This window comes from Sander lucioperca, chromosome 16, assembly GCF_008315115.2.
Source record: "Sander lucioperca isolate FBNREF2018 chromosome 16, SLUC_FBN_1.2, whole genome shotgun sequence".
NCBI classification, from domain to species: Eukaryota; Metazoa; Chordata; class Actinopteri; order Perciformes; family Percidae; genus Sander; species Sander lucioperca.
Window position 1 is genome coordinate 7,487,366 of NC_050188.1, and position 19,030 is coordinate 7,506,395.

Consider the following 19,030-nt stretch of genomic DNA (forward strand, 5'->3'; position numbering starts at 1 on the left):
ACACAGTTGTACATTTCACTCTCCTCCGATGATCTCAGCTTTGTTAACAAACTAGTTAACTGTATTAAGGATATTTATTGCTGGATGTCCAAAAACTTTCTACAGCTATATAAAGACAATACTGAGATTCTCGTTGTTGGCCCTACAAATCATAGACAAAAGATTTATTTACACCTGGATTCACTGTCTCTGAAATACAGTTAGCAAGTCAGAAAGCTTGGCATTGTTTTTGATACTGATCTCAATTTTGAAAATCATATCACCAATTTCACCAAAACAGCATTTTATCACTTAAAAATATATATCAAAACTTAGGCATTCATTTCTCAAATGGACTCTGAGAAACTGGTGCATGCATTCATCTCAAGCAGGTTAGACTACTGTAACGCTTTATTTGCAGGATTATCCAAACAATCAGTAGGACGCTTCCAACTCATTCAAAATGCAGCAGCCAGGGTTAGGGTTCACTTAGGTTCACTTACTGTTGTACAAACTGAGGTGCATGGGACCACTGTGGTGAGAAACGTCAACATACAGTACATAGTCAGTGACTACACATCTTTGAACTAAACAAAGTATTTCAAATCAGAAGAGTAATTTACAATTAACATCTGTCCAACTAATGCACTGAACTGTGAGGCCGGAAAAGGGGGTAAACTATTACATGTTCCTTTTCAGGTCACACTAAATGGATTTCTGTATTTTGTAGATTTCTGCCGACTCATTTGATTCCACAGGGAACAGGAAGGGGCTGCTTTGTGGAGCTCAGGAAACAGAACAGCCTTGGTAACCTGGCAACAGCAAAACACTCTGAGTGGGGGCAGTGTGAACCCGCTGGAACCCACCCATCTAGTACTGCTCACACAACGTGCTCAATGAATAGATTCATTTGAATGAAACTCATTTTTACTACCTTACTCAGCTTCTAGAGATAAGTTGGTCCACATGATCTGTGAACGGTCAGAAGCTTTTACTGAACTGCTCATTCTGTGGAGCAGATGAACAACAAACGTATTGTTGGCTAGTTGGCATACTTCCCAGAATGCATTACATTTGAGCAAACTGTGAAGAGAGCTTTGTGTCCTCAGTTTGGTCTTTCAGGTTTCAAGCACTGCACAGCTTCAGCAGTAAGTGGGGATCTCACTGTGCCACTAAACCTGCAGAGGGCGCTCAATGGTGTTTTTTGCCCCCAACGGCTCCTTCCAGGCAGCGCTGCAACCGCTGCCTCCAAGGCACCTAACTCTAACCTTAACCCTAACCCTAACCTTAACCCTAACCATAACCATAACCATAACCATAACCATTGCCTGATTGACTTCAAGGCAGCACTGCGACCGTTGACTTCAAGGCACCTAACCCTAACCTTAACCATAACCAGTGCCTAATCCTAGTGCCTTCCAGGCAGCGCTGCCTGGAAGGAGCCGTTGGGGGCAGAAAACACCGACAAACGCAGAGGACACTCAAATTATTCTGAACAGGTGGGTGTCTTTATAGAGAAGATAATGTGATAAGGTTCTGTAATTACAGAAATATAGAAATGCAGTTTTCTCGTTCACCTTGTACAATCTGTACAATAAACTGACAAGTTGATGAACTCTACCATTTACCATTACTGGGAGTCATTTTTTTTTCTTCAGATCAAACATCTTAAGATATGAGAGAATTCCTTTGTCCTTGCAACTGAATTTTGTGGTGTTGTGGCTTAGCAGTTAAAGTGCCTCCCTTGTAAACAGGAAATCCTGGGTTCAAATCCCACACTGAAAAAACAAGTCATTTGAATTTCCTTGATTTTAATGTTTAAATCGGTCCCACATGATCAGAATGTGGCTGACACTTTTTTTTCTCTCACTCTATTACTTATTTCTTGTCAAACCAACATATTTTATTCACATTAGACTGTCTATTAAAATTGTGTTAATTTAACATAATATTATGTAACTTTAAGGCAATTTCATCATGTCCCTGGTATTCGAGTGGGGTCTCTAAATCTAACATGATTTGTTAAAGTTAAATCTATGCAAATGTATTGCAGCCATCGGTTCCTTGTTGTGTGTGTGTAAATACAGTTGTATGTTGAAATGATTTGCATTGACAAAAAAGGCAGAGTCAGAGTTCTGTACTCAAAATTGTCTATATTGAGTATTAAAACTTAGAATGTACCAATTTTACCCAAAACGAATGACTCTGTGCAGTTGCCATAAACAGATTTCACAGAGGGGTCAAAAATCTTAACCTCTGCATCAACAGCAGTGGATTTAACCACACAACTATGCAAACCACAATGTTTTCAAATTGTTGTAAATTCTGCATACAGTGCAATGGTTTTAAATATAAAGTAACCTCACACTAACCATCTTCACAGTGTAACAATAGGAGCATATACATACTTCAAAACGTATCTTCGTTGTGGACTTCGAACAGCAAAGACATTTATAATACTTCAAACATATCTTCAGTGGACATGGCAAAGACAATTAAAGTACTCTTTTCACATTAGATTTAAGATTTAATTTTCTATAGGGCAACTGTGAACTGTGAACAGATTATTATTCTAAGTGTCTGACAACATTATGGAAAGGATCCCTACAGAGATAGAACTTTTTGTTAAAGAGTAAGATCCTAAACAGTACTTTTAGTCTGGTGGGTTTGGTGATGGTGATTTTGGGGCTGTTTCATGTTGAACAAAAAGGATCTTACTCTTTAACAAAAAGGTCTCTCTCTGTAATGTTGTACGACAATTCAAATATTAATCTGAGACTGTCAGCAGCAAAAACAGCACTTGGACGTAAATTGAAGGTGCGCAATTGTTTTATAATTTACATTGAATCTTGTTTGGCAGCTGCCCACTGCAGCGATCTCGCTTTATACTGGACCAATGTCGAAGATTGTTGTTACCATCAGTAACAAGAACATAGGAAAATAGGGTCCAGGTTGAAAAACCTGAAGTTACCCTTTAAATTGTGCACTCTGTTTTCAAAGTGGTTTTACAAATGATGGAGAAAAAAAAAGAATCAACCCTGTGTACTTTTTTTCCCCTGAGGAATAAACACAGAGAAAAATGTTTTAGAAAAGTCTTAAAATTGTTTTCATAATGGCTTCACAAGGGAAAAAGCAGTCCATCTGGTATAGCAGTACCAGTTTTCTAGAGAGCAAACGTTTGCTTTGTTTGCATAAGGTTATTTCCATGCAGCTCCATGCAAATCCTGTCCAGTTAATTCAAACAAACAAAACTAGTCCAAACGGTACAGCCATACCAACGATGCCTTTAGGGACAACTACGCCATTTGGCTGACGGCGCAGTCTCTCTGACCCTTTCACTGGAACAACCTGTTTTTTTAGAGCGAGTGCGTTTCTTTTGGATTACCTCAAAGGTATAACGAAGGTCAGCAGGGTATCTGAAGTTCAGGGCATACAGTACATTAGTCCAAACAGCATAGCAACAGCTAATGCTACATTATCAAGATCTTGCAACACCTTGATGCCTTCAAGCCTTCAATGTCCTCTGGTTCATCACTTGAAGCATGTTCTTTAAGAACATAAATCCCAACAGTGGTGTCTTCAATGGCCTCGTTGATGGCGTCTTCATCCATGCCCTGTTAAAAAAAAAGGCCAGTAAATAAGACCAATCGAGAAGCAAATGAATTAATATTAAATCACAGAGACAAAAAAATGTTGACAGAACAGTAGTTGAGTGTGGGAATATATATAGTGCTGTAACTACGATTAATTTAACTTATAAACCTTATTTTAAATAATCAATGACTTATAAATAAAGAAAATAATCACATACCCACCACAACTTGCCAGTCTAAAGTCATGTCTCAGATTTTAGATATAAGTATTGATAGATAGATAGATAGATAGATAGATAGATAGATAGATAGATAGATAGATAGATAGATAGATAGAGACTTTATTGATCCCCAAGGGGACATTCAAGGTCCTAGTAGCTTAAAGACCTCAAACACAACATACACATACATCATAAACTGGATGATAAAAAAACAAAAATGTCCATGAATAGCATGGACAATAAAAGAAAAGATACTAAATGAAAAATCCACATGACTGTACTTAGGGATGTATAAGCATGAGACGCTTGCAGTGACGGGGCAGGGACTGACCCTGTGATTCAGTATGTATGGTAAGGTGCTCTATGAGAGTGTGTGTCATGGTGGTAGTGCAAATAAGTCCAATAGTGCAAGGATAAAGTCTAGAGACCAGCATTAAATGTGTATGTGTATATGGACAATATAAGATAATGATGTAGACATAGTATGATAAAAACTATAGCAGTGTAAGGATAAAGTTAAAAAAAAAGACAGCATTAAATATGGGCATTATAAGGGAATAAAGGGTTGAAGTAATAGGGTTACAGCCATTGTTCAAATTTTGAGTTAGACCTCAGTCCATGCTGAGGGAATGAGGGAGGGAGGGGTTGTGCATATGGGCTAATATAGCCAGTAAACAGTGTAAGCAGTAAACAGTTTAATGCTATGAAACAGAACATTTTAATAGATTATCAAAATTATAAATCAATACATTTTCTATTAATCAATGAATCATTTCAGCCCAAGTGATCAATCAGGAGAACAAAAAGGGAGTATTAAGCACACATCACAAACCACATATTGTTGCACAAGGTTTTCTGGATCTTCACCCATGTAGATACATACTCCCTTGATGATACACTCCCGTTTTTATTAGCGTCTCAGTTTAGCACTTTTGCTTCATTTTGAAGTCAACTACTGGTGCACACTGTCATATGGGTATATATTTCTCTAAGAATATTACAACATGGTTCCTACAATGGTACTAGCCTTGCTGTCAGCTCCAAATCATGTAGGAAAAGAGATTGACAGTAAAGACACAGAAAGACACAAATATGAAGATAAGTAAGAAAATAAATAAATAGAGGAGAAAGATGAAAAATAAATAGACGTAGGGCCTCCCTTGCTTTCTGTACAATTTGTATGCCGTTCTGGCCAATAAACTGTGGTAAAGTAAAATATTTTACCATTTTACATAACCTTTCCACAATTCTAAAATCTTAATGTTTTTCAATAACACGGTCATAAGAAATAACACTAAACAACAACTTGGTGTTTTAATGTTTCTGATACTGTTAAAGGCTTGTTTACAATGGCAATGTATGTGGGAGTAGTATATTTTCGTTTATAAACAGGGGGGTCAGCAGAGAAACACAATTATACATTCTAAACTAAGTAGTAAGTTAGTGGTGGTATCAGCTAGCTAACCTTAGCTATTAGCAAACCAATATTTATATTTATAGAGAGCCGAAGTCACGCCCTTCTACTTCCGGCCAATGGGACCTATCTTTCGAAAAAAATATGAACGAGAGTCAATGGAGAGATAATAATTATTTATTTTTTTATCCCGTTTGAATTGAGCCATGGATTACAAATATGATGTTCGTCAATTTAGAAGATAATTTTTCAACCGAAAACTGTTGAAGTATAAGACTGTGAAAATACGTAATTACAAAGACTACACACTTCAATGTCGCATGGATGACATCTCGCTGAAGCTACGATGTCTCTGTGTATCGTACCGGGATGTAACGTTACTCAAATGAGCAGAGGATCTTGCTTGTTCTTTTGCTTATTTAAAATACATGCTTAGTGACCTGTACCTTTTAGACATTTTCAACCAAAGCGTCAACTTTGTTTGATTGTAGTCAAATTAACAGTTTGGAAGAAATCTGAACAACTTTGTTGACTTGGACAGATTTTATGCCTGAACCTTGTAGCCTTACTACTAAAGTACCTCATGGTGCTTGGTCATGTTATTTACTCACGTGGCTTTACCACAGCTTTGCAGACGACACTCAACTTATTCTGACTTTTCCTCAGTCTGAAACCCAGGTGGCAGCATGAATCTTCATTAGTTCAGAAATGTATTTGATATGATTGAAGCTTTAATATTACAGGTGGTGCTAGTTCACATTACATTTAATGGCGTTTTTCCATTAAATGGTACCTGCTCGACTCGACTCACTGTGCGTCCGTTTTCCATTGCAGATTTTAGTACCGCCTCAGCGTGGCTGGTCGTCTTGCCGTCTCGACGCACACACCAGCGCACAAGTATAAACATCAGGCCACTTGAGTTTGTTTTACAGTTCTGTGGAGGTTCCACACAGAGCTTTTGCCGTAGCCTATGTAATATGTGGCCTGATGTTTATACTTGTGCGCTGGTGTGTGTGTCGAGGCAGCCGTGTGTGTACGTAGGCTACGGCAAAAGCTCTGCCTGGACTGGAGCCTCCGCAGAACCGTAAAACAAGCGGCGCCGCAATAAACTGCGACACACACACAGAACGTTGAAGGTGTTGTTGCCACAGTCAGAAGACACATTTTATTTCAGAAGAAGCTGGAGGCAGCAAAAAAAAACACAACTGGCTAAACTGTTTAAAAATAGCGGGTTTGTTCAGGACACCCCCCTCTGTCGCTTTCACGTCACATTTTCAGCTCACCTCAGCTCGCTTGGAACCTCGACTGAGGAGGTACTAAAAAAAGTACCTGTTAGCAGGTACCAGGTACTTTTTTTCATAATGGAAAACCAAAAAAGGCGAGTAGAGTTGAGGCGAGTCGAGCAGGTACCATGTAATGGAAAATCACCATAATTGTTATAAGTGGTTAGTCTTGACATTGGCTGTCATGTAGTGATGGCCAAATGAAGCCTCATGAAGCTTTGTGAACCATTTTAAAGAAAACAGCAATTCTGTGTCCTTTAAACCCTTCCTTGAACAGAGAGTGCCATCTAGTAGGCTCAGGAAAAAAGAAAATGATCATGAAGCTTCATGAAGCTTCATAAAGCTTCAATTGGCCAACACTGCTGTAATGCTTTGCTGATGACACTCAACTTATTCTGTCTTTTCCTCTGTCTCAACCCAGGTGGCAGAATGAATCTTCATTAGTTCAGAAATGTATTTGATATGCTTGAAGCATTAATATTACAGGTGGTGCTTATGTGTTCCCATTACATTACATTGTTATAAGTGGTTAGTCTTGACATTGGATGTCATGTACAGTAGGGATGGCCACCATTTCATTCATTTTCTGAGCCCACTAGATGGTGCCTTTGGTTTAAAGAAAAAGGCAATTGAGAGTGTTTTGTTTAACCCTCTGTTAATATTATTAATATATTAAAGCAGCAATATTTCCCATTAACAATGGATCACATAGTATGTACTTGTATGTTAACCGTTAACTTGTGTTAAGTATCAGTAACTTCCCCAAACCTTGGCTAATAGGCTAGGCAGGCTAACCAGCTAAGTGACTGGCAACCTTGTAGGAGACCAATGTGCCCTGCAGGCCTTACTGAGGGAATACAGATCCCACTGTAAAATAGCTCTATATACTGAGGCTCCTGTTATATGGTGGCTCTCAGTTTGTAGCAGCTCTAACAGTAACAGTAGTAGCATGAGTGCTTTTACATTGAAGTCCTGTCATTCTTTTGTATATTATTCATGTTTTAGTTTGAGTTCTGTTGGTGAATGAAAAGGCAGACTATCGATCTTGTATGAACAGTTCCATATTTATTAAAAGACATTGTGGATGCACAGCAATAATAACAAAGTGAGGAATCAGGAAGTGAATTTGAGGAGAAAAGATGACCAGTGAAGGAACTTTCCAGTGCGTATTGTTATGTGTAAACAGCAGCTTCCTGTCAGGTCAGCAGGGCCACACGGTGAGCTCGTCCTTACGCTCACAGCTCAGACTTCAGGAGCTTCTTAGCCGCCTCCATGTTGCGCTTCACTGAGGGGGAAGAGCGAAAACATTTCCATTGAATCAGTGTGTTCCATGGACACAAACAGACCTCATGAGTTAGCTGTGGCACTTACACAGATCCACGTCGCTGGGTTCGTAGGCATACATGCGGTTGCTGTAGCGACCGTTGATGTCAGCCCTCACCGTCATCGTGGGGTCTGTAAAGACAGAAGGACTGGCTGAGCACCAGCTGTGTATATACTCCTTGCTGGATAATATGACTTGCAAAAAGCATCTTACAACCAAAAATAGCTTTCTATATGAAAACTGAAATGTTCAGCCTCAACCCAATGATGTAGCAGGAAACAGGAAGTGTTAGCTGAGTAACTTAAAGGTATAGTAAGCAATGTTAATCCAATACACTTTTTGTGAAATTCAGTAAATATCTCCTTACGGTCAGCTAGCTCTTTATTTTATGTGTGCGTGGAAAAAAATCTGGTGTTCCTTCACAGCCCTGGCTGTGTAAATGGAAAACCAACATAAAGGTGGTATCAACAAGACAAGTTGGCAGAGAAACAGCAAAAGAGGACTGAAGAATACAAATTAAATTAAAGCTGCAAGCAGCAATGGACGGGCCCTCGTGCCTCTGCGTGCATCGGGGTTACCGGCGGACGCCGCTCCTTGCGACCGTGCATTCGCGCGGCACTCAGACACTGCAAATCGTCAACAATGAAAAGAGAACTCCCTGCCAAGTTCAACGATACCTGAAACAAGACTCTACATCATATGGTTCATTAGCTGTGAAAAGGGGGCGTGGCTAAATCATATGGGGTGGGTCAAACCATCACCAATTAAAAAGGAAGTCTCTGGTGAGTTCAATGATACCTCACATAAGACTCTATCATAAATGGGTCACCATTTATGAAAGGGGGCGTGGCTTAAGCATAGGGGGGTGGGCCAAACCATCACCAATGAAGAAGGAAGTCTTTGCTGAGTTCAATGATACCTCATACAAAGGTCTACATCAAACGGATCATTAGTTATAAAAGGGGGAGTGGCTAAAGCTTAGCGGGCGGGTCAAACCATGACCAATAAAAAAGGAAGTCTCTGCTGAGTTCATTGATACCTCACATAAGACTCTACCATAAACGGGTCAACAGTTATGAAAGGGGGCGTGGCTAAGCACAGAGGGGCTGGCCAAACAATCACTAATGAATAAGGAACTCTCTGCTGAGTTCAATGATACCTCACACAAGGGTATACCTTAAACGGTTCAAATGTTGAGAAAGGGGGCGTGGCTTAAGCATAGGGGGCGGGCCAAACCATCATCAATGAAGAAGCAACTCTCTACTGAGTTCAATGACACCTCACACAATACTCTACCTTAAACGGTTCAAATGTTATGAAAGGGGGCGTGGCCTGAGTAAGTGGGCATGGTTAAAGTATAGGGGGCAGCTCAGTATCCCATGTAGACCACACATTATAAGTTTCATGTAAATAGGATGATGTTTGTCATATAAGGTGCATTTCCTGTTGCCAGCGGGGGGCGCTATGACCAAAAGTCAATTTTGCCCTGTAGGTGTCCTCAGGTGTGGACCCTTGTCAATCGTGACAAATTTCGGGCAGATACGACAACATACCCTCAAGTTACAACAATTTATTGGTTCATCGCTAAACACTCAAAATGGCCGCCATGTCACAAAGTTTTTCTTTTAACAACTTTTCATCTTTAACGTCTTAAGATGGTACAGACCGAATTTGAAGTTGATCAGATGAAATCTCTAGGAGGAGTTCGTTAAAGTACAACATGTGGAAATGGCCAAAATCGCACTAATTTCGAACTTTGAAATCAAAATGGCGGACTTCCTGTTGGGTTTAGGGTATGGCTCTAATGACGTTTTTTGTACATCTTGACATGCTACATATGTGTACCAAGTTTCGTGAGTCTACGTTAAACACACTGCAGGGGCTCAATTTTTTTAACTTTCTAGGGGGCGCTAGCGAGCCATTTTTGCACGGTTATTCCCGAAACCCTTAAAATACATAAATTTCGCCGCTGTCAGCGCTCGGGCCCTAAAAAGAAGTTGTATGAGCGGGAAAGGAGAAAGAGCCTTGTTAACATCAGTGAGGCGTTTCAACGCTGCAGAAACCTTGGTGATTTCAAAGGAATGAAAACTGATGAGGGCTTGGGTTATGGAGAAGTGAGTAACGTTAGCTTTGCTGTTTTCAACAGGTCAGTTTAACCTCACCCGTTTGCTATTGTTTGTGATGGCTGCTCCCAACTGGCTGGCTTTACAGCAGTATCGACAGTTTGCTAATCCACAACTTAACGTGAGCTAACATCGATTCTGCCATATTTCGTTAAGTCAGCAGAGACACTTAACAGAAGTGGTTGCTATGGAAATGCGCTTCTATGAATCTGGGGTGCGAAGATTCTGAAGGGGGGGTTAAGTTCAAATATCAACAATCTTCACGCAGCATCGCTTACTGCACCTTTAACATGTGAACAGGGAACAGAAAGAGTTGTGTTAGGAGATAGCTCTTACCAACAAAAATGATTCTGGGAACATACTGTCCATCAGGAGAGAGATGTTTGTCTGTGGTTTCATACTGGAGGCGAGAAAAGGAATAACACATGGTCAGACATATCACAGTGTGAACCATGCCAGCTCAGAGCGCTGGCCCTAAAACCTACTGTCTGATCCCCATGGAGCCTACAGGGACACAGGAACAACACTAGTATTTCTGGCATCAGAGATTTCTGCCTTTTGTACTGTATTTGTGTCCCAGCTGTCTTCACTAGCTTTAGGTGGGCAGGGCTACGTTTGGAAAAGGTGATGTCACACTTGTCTGTGCACCAATCCCAGTTAGTACGATAGAATGACTGTTCACATAAGATGACTATCAAACTCTGGGTAAACAATAACTAAGCTGAACTTTAACTTGAATTGATGCGTGGTGAATATTTAATATTATAGAGACGAACAGGAAAATAAACCAATATGAATACATTCATTATAATTAATTAATATATAAATGTATTAATACATTGGTATAACACAAGGTTTTTAAAGGTTTTATACTTTTGAAAGCAGCTCAAATTTGAATACAGATTGGGTGGTATGCACCTTTAAGACACCTTGTGGAGCCAGACTAAAAAGTCCTGTCACTCACCACCAGATTGAGGACGATGAAGTCCTCATCCAGCATCTTCTGGAGCTTGTTGTCCTCAGAGAAAACCTTCTTCAGAGCTGCAGGAGAAACAGGTTTTCAATTCTACAACATGTGCAAACAAATGACTGCTGCTCCTCTAAAAGGTTTTTCAAATTCATTGGAAAGCTTTTATTTTCATTAGATAGTGAAGATGAACAGGAAAAGGGAGAGAGAGAGAGAGAGAGAGAGAGAGAGAGAGAGAGGGGAGGACTTAGCCTACGTGAGGCGCACGCTCTACTCGAGCTAGACGCTGCCCCATTCAAAGAAATCTAATTATATCTATTTCTAATTCTAATCTAATTCTAATGAAGGAAATAAGAGAAGTCAGGAGTGGGCCTTACCCTGGCTGTGTGGGCAGTCATCCAGGTGAAACAGGACCATCAGAGGCTTGTTTCTAAAACACAAATCAGTTTCACTTACATTTATTCATCATCTTTAATCACTGCCAGCGTCAGTGTTTTAAGCAGGACTCACCGTGACCTGGACCAGTACAGAGCCTCCTCGTACGTCTGAGCCCAGATCAGCTGATCCCCCCAACCTGCACAGACACAGAGCCGTTAGAGAGAAGAGACAGTACTGACCCGCTGGACTTTAGTGTGAGAGGTGCAGCTGATGTTCACAGACCTCGGGACAGAGTCTGAGGGATCCTCTTGCCAGATTTGGGGATGTATTTCCCGAAGGTGGAGGACATGGTCACCAGGACCAGGAGTACCGACAACGCCGCTTTGATCATCTTTATAGACTCACTGAAACATGAGGAACAGACTAAATGTTCAAACTGTGTGACCAATGAAGGAACAGTATCAAAATTACATCACATTTGGCAGGAATGCGAGAAAGGTAAACTTTCCCTTCCCTCTTAGAAGGAACCGGGTTGACTTGTACCCTTCAGCACTTCCTCCTACGGAACAACCCAATTTGATTGGCATTCTCACCGGACCACAAACATTACATTACATGTCATTTAGCTGACGCTTTCATCCAAAGCGACTTACATTTGCTATATATGTGAGCAACTATGGGTTAAGTGTCTTGCTCAAGGACACATTGGTTGATGTATTGCAGTGGGAATCGAACCCAGGTCTCCCACACCAAAGGTATGTGCCATATCCACTGTGCCATCACCACCCAATGACTAAGTGAAGAGAAAGAAGTTGTTGGAATGTGGTGTGCATTTCTGCCTACATTAACAAGTTCTTTCCTAGTTGTTGAAAGTTATTACAGAATAATGTATGGTTGGGATCAGAATCACAGACTTGTTTTATACAGAAATAAAAATGAAAATTACACAGCATTGATGGGGATTTCCCCGCAGTTAAAATATTCAAATTTTCTTACCTGTTCTGACTGCTCAGCTGAGAGTGATCCAGGATCTGCTGCACCTGCACTCTCACCTGCCCGTATTTAAACAGCCGTTCCCCTGCGGGCCCGCCCTCTCCCCCCCCAATCCCCTCCCCCACCCCGCCCAACCCCCCCCTTAGGTAATTTGAGATTTCCGTGTGTATTGCCAAATAATGTAGTGTGGCTGCTAGGGGAACAATATAAAGGAACCAATTTTAAATTAAGATTTTATTTTTTATATTACCATCCATGTGCGTTTGCCAATAAGCTGCTCTCATCACACTTCTTCGAAGGAGTTTGGCGTTCAACTGTGCACAGATGTAAGAACGGCTCGTGCACGGCTAGAGACATAGACACCTGTTCTTTGCCATGTCCATTCATTCATTCATTCATCCATTCATTCTATTCTATTCTATTCTACTCTATTCACCCTTTCTAACAGTGTGGACACTGTTAGGGGTCATTAACAAGCAGTTTGGTTGCGTCCACAGCAGGCTGATGTGTGACGTGCTGAGACATTGGCTCGGATCCAAGGACAGCTCAGCTCTAACTGAGGAACACCATCAGACGGAAGAGGATGATGATTTATCTTTTAATTTTTATGTGACACACAAAGTGTAACTGAATGTGTCTCTCCTACAAAGTCAACACAGATTGATGAAGATGAACAATGAGCATGTTTGGTTTAGAACCACAGCTGCAGTGAATAGTCAAACAGGACACATCCAGGCACATTAGCCTTTCTGATTATTGATTACAGTTTGTGGAATCCTATTCTTTTAATTAGACTGGGCCTTACATTATAATAAGACATGTTCGTAATAAAGATGATAGTGTCTAGAGGACATTGAGGTGTATTGTGCATGAGTTTATCTGGAAGCATCTCAACAGTGTGTGCTCTGCTCTCAATGGCAGCTTTGTTCAGGCCCAGCCCTACATCCTGCAGCAGCTCCACCTCCAACTGTCCACTAACAGTTACTGTCCACAAACAGTTACCGTCCACTCCAACCGTCCAGTCCAAACGTCCACTCTAACCATCCACTCCAACCGACCACGCTAACCGTCCACTCCAACCGACCACGCTAACTGTCCACTTCAACCGTCCACTCCAACCGTCCACTCTAACCGCCCACATCAACCGTCCATCCAACCGTGCACTAGCGCTTATCTTACACGCTATCCGTCCACTAACTCTAACCGTTCACTCTAACTGTCCTCTAACGCTTACCGTCCACGTTATCCGTCCACTAACTCTAACCGTCCACTCTAACAGTGCACTAACGGTTACCATCCACTCTAACGCTCCACGCCATCCGTCCACTAACTCTAACCGTCCACAGGCCTCCTCCTCTGCTGCTAAAACACAGCTTCTTCTTGTTGTGTCCTTCTCTCGTTGCTTTCCTTGTGAACAGTTACAGTGCTTTGTTCCCACTACAGGACTTTTACAAAAAGAAGAAAGACGAAGAAAAAACAAGAAGCAGGGAATGAAATCATGAAACACAAGCACAATAACATATTATCAAATGCAGATTATGCATGTTTTTACTGGTGTAGGAATTTGCATTTTAATGTTTCAATCCATTTTCCTGGTTATTGTGATACATTTGTGTTTTTGTTTCAATATCACAAACACATGGTATTGCTTCTGATAAACTACCCGTTATAAAGAGTGTATACGTTGTAACAAGTAGTTTTAACCCTTGTGTTTACTTCGGGTCAAATTGACCTGTTTTTAATTTTTGTTTTATATCAGAAAATATGGGACGTAGAAATAAGCGCTGAAAATGTGTAGAAGAAAAATTTGACAATTTAAAACGTTGGAAAAAGCAAAAACAAACTGTGAAAAAAGAGGCGTCAAAAACGTCGAAAAAAATGTGTTTTTTTTCAAGGTTGAAGACAACACAATTAATAAATCATTTATGTATAAGTCATTTGTAAGAAGATTTTTGGATTGCCAGGTAGGGGAAAATCATCCTCCAGCTAATGGACCTCTTGATAGTTTACTAACGACTTATTAAACTTTATAACTGCTGACTTGATAGTTTACTAATGACTTATTAGACTTTATAACTGTGGACTTGATAGTTTACTAATGACTTATTAAACTTTCTAAGTGCTGACTTGATAGTTTATTTAATGACTTACTAAACTTTATAGCTAACAAGCCAACAAGCTTAGTAGAGGTAGTGTTTCTTCTACTGCTACTTTCCACACGGCCCACGCTGCCGACAGTGGACTGCTGTGTTTATTTGTCACATGGCCTCATAGTCATAGATGGAGTGTCCAAGATACATTCATTCATAGATTTTCTCAGATTTTGGGGGGTTTAGATGACATAATTATTGGATTTTCTCTGGGAAAATACCTTCTGTTACAATAAACACTACATATTTGCCAATAAGAAATAGAAAGGTAGCCAAGACTTGGAGGTTACTATTAGAAAGGTTTTGCCATGTGTGTAACCAATTTTTGGAAATGTCAGCATGCGAAAGGGTGAACATTGAAAGAGTGTTATATGCAGCTGAATGGTTCCAGCGGCAGGCGACTGCTGTTGCTCATACTCTCCTCTGGTTTCCTGCCGGCCTCTTCACTGTGGACTGTTTAATAAAAGTTTAAATGCCAAAAAATAATCAAGCCAAAAGTAGTTAGACAGGACAGCCCTGTCCCACACTGTCTATCAATGAGTGAGCTAACAGGCTCTGTAGTCCTGGCTGTGTGCCAGTCCAGGTCAGGAATGGGATCAGAAAGAATTGTATTTATGACTTTATATCTCAATGTTTTTATCAAACAAACAGAAGGGGGGCGCCCTGGTAGCTCACCTGGTAGAGCGTGCACCCCATGTAGCAAGGCTTAATCCTTACCGCAGCAGCCCAGGGTTTGAGTCCAACCTGTGGCCCTTTGCTGCATGTCTTCCCCTCTCTCTCCCCACTTTCCTGTCTACAACTGTCCTATCCATTAAATGCCCCCAAAAATGAATCAACATTTTCTGCATTGGTGAGTATGTGCGGCAGCAGTACAGTGTGTGTGTGTGGGATTCAGTCAGAATAAAGTACAGCGTGTGTGTTCATGATGCAATAGGGAGTCTCACTGATGAGTTTTTATGATCCATTAGGCTGCGATAAACACATAATACTCTTTAGCAGATCACATTCACGTCCCACAAGGCTCAGTACTGGGCCCACTTTTATTCTCCAGTATGTTACCTGCACGCATTCACATCAGAATCAGAATCAGAATCAGAAAATGATTCATTGCCAAGTAAGTAGCACTTACTAGGAATTTGCTATGGTTGTTGGTGCATACATAAACAAACATATTGAACATAAATATGAAATAAACAACCAATAAATACAAATAACACATACATATAACCATTTAACATTAAGAATGTATGCTTATACGCTGTATGGATTAGTGCAGGATGTGAAAATGTTGAGAGATGTGCAAACGTTCAAGATATATAGAATGTGCAGAGGACAGGATGTAGGATTAGATTCAATGTCAGTGGGGGTCCGGGCCTTGTTAATGAGGCTGACTGCAGAGGGGAAGAAACTGTTTTCATGGCGTGAGGTTTTGGTCCTGATGGACTGCAGCCTCCTGCCAGAGGGGAGGGGTTCAAACAGTTTGTGTCCAAGGTGAGAGGAATCGGCTACAATCTTTCCTGCCTGCCTCAACATCCTGGAGGGAAACAGATCCTGGAGAGACTGCAGATTGCAGCAAAAACTTATGCACAACAATTCGTATAATATCTTAGGAAATCATGTGACCGGTCATTTGACAACCGGTTACATGGCAGTTATGTTTAGCGATCTTTACAGGTAAATTTAGCCGAGAAAAGGTGACTTGGAGCTGGGCACAGAGCACAGAGCACCAAGAGAAAAAAAGATTGTGGTTTTGGTTAAAACATAGTACTCCCGGGACATGAACACCCGTTTCCTGGGTGAAAGTCTTGTGTTTTCTACCCCCTTATACACCCCATCATCATACTGAGGTCACATGATGAACCATCTCCATGATGATGAACCACACAGTGTGTTCATTCTGTTTCTAATGGCTACAGCATTCAGTCAAATGGTACACTGGTTTAAATCATATATCATATGAATTGCATTCCTCTGTAAGGCTTTCTGTATTACATTCTTCCAGTAAAATGCTTGACAAACCAGATGTCCTAAAGAACAGAACAAATGCCTGTCGGATGCTGTGTTAGCAGGATGTGGGAGCAGTCAGTGCTGAGGTGTCCTTAACACCCACCCAACCCCCCCCGTATCCGTGTGTTGTTACAGCACCATGGTAAATATTTGAACTACAGGGCCGGGTGAAAGGCCGCTCCTGTTAACACTCAGGCCCGCCCTGATAACACGGATCTGACGCTGACCCGCTCCACACACACTCTGCTATTGGCTGGCCTGCTCAAATAGGATGCAACTTCCTGTTCAGAGTGAAGCAAATGCAGCAGCTCATGAACACCTGAACTCACCTCAGATAAAGATGAGAAATACTAACACACATGATGTGCTGAACAGTGTATTCACATTGCTTTTGTCTTCGGATTCTATCATGTCACATAGCAAGGATCTATTCCTTTGTGCAAAATAGAAAGAAAAAAGGAGTCAAATTGAGAATATTGATCAGGTTAGAACGCGGGGGTTATTCTATTAGAAATGAACGAACATTTGTCTTTGAAAGCCCTGATATAAACCACACTTCTCTGAGCTCCGGCTGGTTTAAGGTGCACTGACAACCTCACTGTTCAACGAGAGCAAACGCATGAGATAGATCACACCGTTTGGCATTTCCACTTTCTCTGAACAGTCTTATATTTTCTAATACCTTGTAAAGGTCAATGTCAACAGTGTGCTCTGTGGGGCTGATTGGTTGACTTATGGGCTTTTCCATTACATGGTACCAGCTCGACTCGCCTCGACTCTACTCGCCTTTTTTGGTTTTCCATTACGAAAAAAAGGTACTTTTTTTAGTACCTCCTCAGTCGAGGTTCCAAGCGAGCTGAGGTGAGCCAAAAAGGTGACGTGAAAGCGACAGACGGGGGTGTCCTGAACAAACCCGCTATTTTTAAACAGTTTAGCCAGCTGTTTTTTTTGCTGCCTCCAGCTTAATTTTAAACAAAATGTGTCTTCTGGCAACGCACACCTTCAACGTTCTGTGTGTTTGTCGCGTTAGGTCACAGTAGTTTACTGTGCCGCTTGTTTACAGTTCTGCGGAGGCTCCGGCAGAGCTTTCGCCGTAGCCTAACTACACACACACATGGCCGGCTCCACGCACACACCAGCGCACAAGTATAAACATCAGGCCACTTTTACATAGGCTACACAGGCTACGGCTAAAGCTCTGCGTGGAGCCTCCACAGAACTGTAAAACAAACTCAAGTGGCCTGATGTTTATACTTGTGCGCTGGTGTGTGCATCGATACGACATAACGACCAGCCACGCTGAGGCGGTACTAAAATCTGCAATGGAAAACGGACGCACAGTGTGTCGAGTCGAGGCGAGTCGAGCAGGTACCATGTAATGGAAAAACGCCATAAGAGTCTAGAGCCACGCTGACAGCTCTGTCAGGCTATAGGTACAGTGATGCTAACATCAGCATGCTAACATGCTCACAATGCTAACATTCTCATGCTAGGCGGGTATCATGTGGCCCATGGTCCAGTAGGTCAGTCCCAGGGCCAGCAGTCACAGGCATGTTAGCATGCTAACATTAGCTAATGGTCAGTAAACACCATTAGCACAGTACAGCTCATAGACTGTATGGTACAGCTGAGGCTGATGAATGTCTTTCTCTCTTCTTAAAGTAAGTGTTGGAAACGTTAACATGTAGACATGATGGAAGCCAGAGGATCAGAAGAGTTCTCCCTGTTCATCCTGACGGGAACATGAAATATGAACACCTTCCATCAAACTTCATCATCAGTTGAGTGGTGGACCTATGGACCGACAGACATGTAAATGGCATACAAGTTGTACATTACACAACATACAAAAAACAGCTAAGGCCTCTGAATGTCCCTCCTTCACGTTTTCCTACGAGCAACAGTGCATTTCAGCCCTCGGACTTTTGCAGTATCATTTTGTAGTATCATTCTCTGGCTAAACATGCAGCATTGTAAAGTGTGGGACAGGACCAGCCAATCAGAACCAGTCAACAGAACATTACAACAAAGAGATTTTTATTTTTGAGTCATCTGTATAGCTATTTATGTACATGAAATCATCATCTTTGTATACAAATGCATTCCTAGATATTCACAACATGACGAGGAAATGAGGACAAAGAATTCCAGGGAGGAAAGGACAGGGTAACTGCCAAATCAGACAACTCAAGAGGGGAAAGTGTCAAACTGAGCTGCAACATTAAGGAGTCCCTGTCCCTTAATGTTAATGTCATCTCCAACCAGCTGACTGACAGCGAGCCCTGAGGTCTGACATCACTAAGACACTGGGGACACCTGTAGTGTGTCAGTGTGTCATCAGACCCTCACTTACACAAGAAATATTTCAATCTAATGGACACATTTACATGAAATCCAAAGTCCCCAGAGGATGAAGCCTTTCATTTTGGATACTTGTCGAGAGCCCCATCAGGTTTGGAGCTCCACTGCTGGAGAGGCTCTAAGAATAGTATGTGCCAGTACTAGCCCAGCCACTAGGGGCGCTGTTTCCTTCTTTCAGACTGTGGACACAACACAAACACGTGTACAAACTAAACTAAATCCAATGAGAGTCCTGCA

At 41.4% G+C, this 19,030-nt stretch overlaps 1 protein-coding gene across 1 annotated transcript; it reads right to left on the reverse strand.

The window, feature by feature from the left end:
• Positions 1–7,535: 7,535 nt before the first annotated feature.
• Positions 7,536–12,365, reverse strand: agr2 (anterior gradient 2). The gene is made up of 8 exons (XM_031279197.1): positions 12,279–12,365; positions 11,565–11,686; positions 11,415–11,478; positions 11,282–11,334; positions 10,902–10,978; positions 10,274–10,337; positions 7,862–7,945; positions 7,536–7,775 (listed from the first exon to the last, which is right to left on the reverse strand). The coding sequence occupies exons 2-8, from the start codon at positions 11,671–11,673 to the stop codon at positions 7,726–7,728; spliced, it is 501 nt and encodes a 166-aa protein (XP_031135057.1). The 5' UTR covers positions 11,674–11,686; positions 12,279–12,365; the 3' UTR covers positions 7,536–7,725.
• Positions 12,366–19,030: the final 6,665 nt, after the last annotated feature.

Excerpts from the sequence above, each read along its gene's own strand:
- agr2 (XM_031279197.1), bottom strand. The coding sequence starts at position 11,673 with ATGATCAAAGCGGCGTTGTCGGTACTCCTGGTCCTGGTGACCATGTCC. Across the intron at positions 10,979-11,281 it reads TGACTGCCCACACAGCCAGG|CTCTGAAGAAGGTTTTCTCT; the intron begins GTAAGGCCCACT and ends TTTCTCCTGCAG. Across the intron at positions 7,776-7,861 it reads ACCCAGCGACGTGGATCTGT|TGAAGCGCAACATGGAGGCG; the intron begins GTAAGTGCCACA and ends CTTCCCCCTCAG.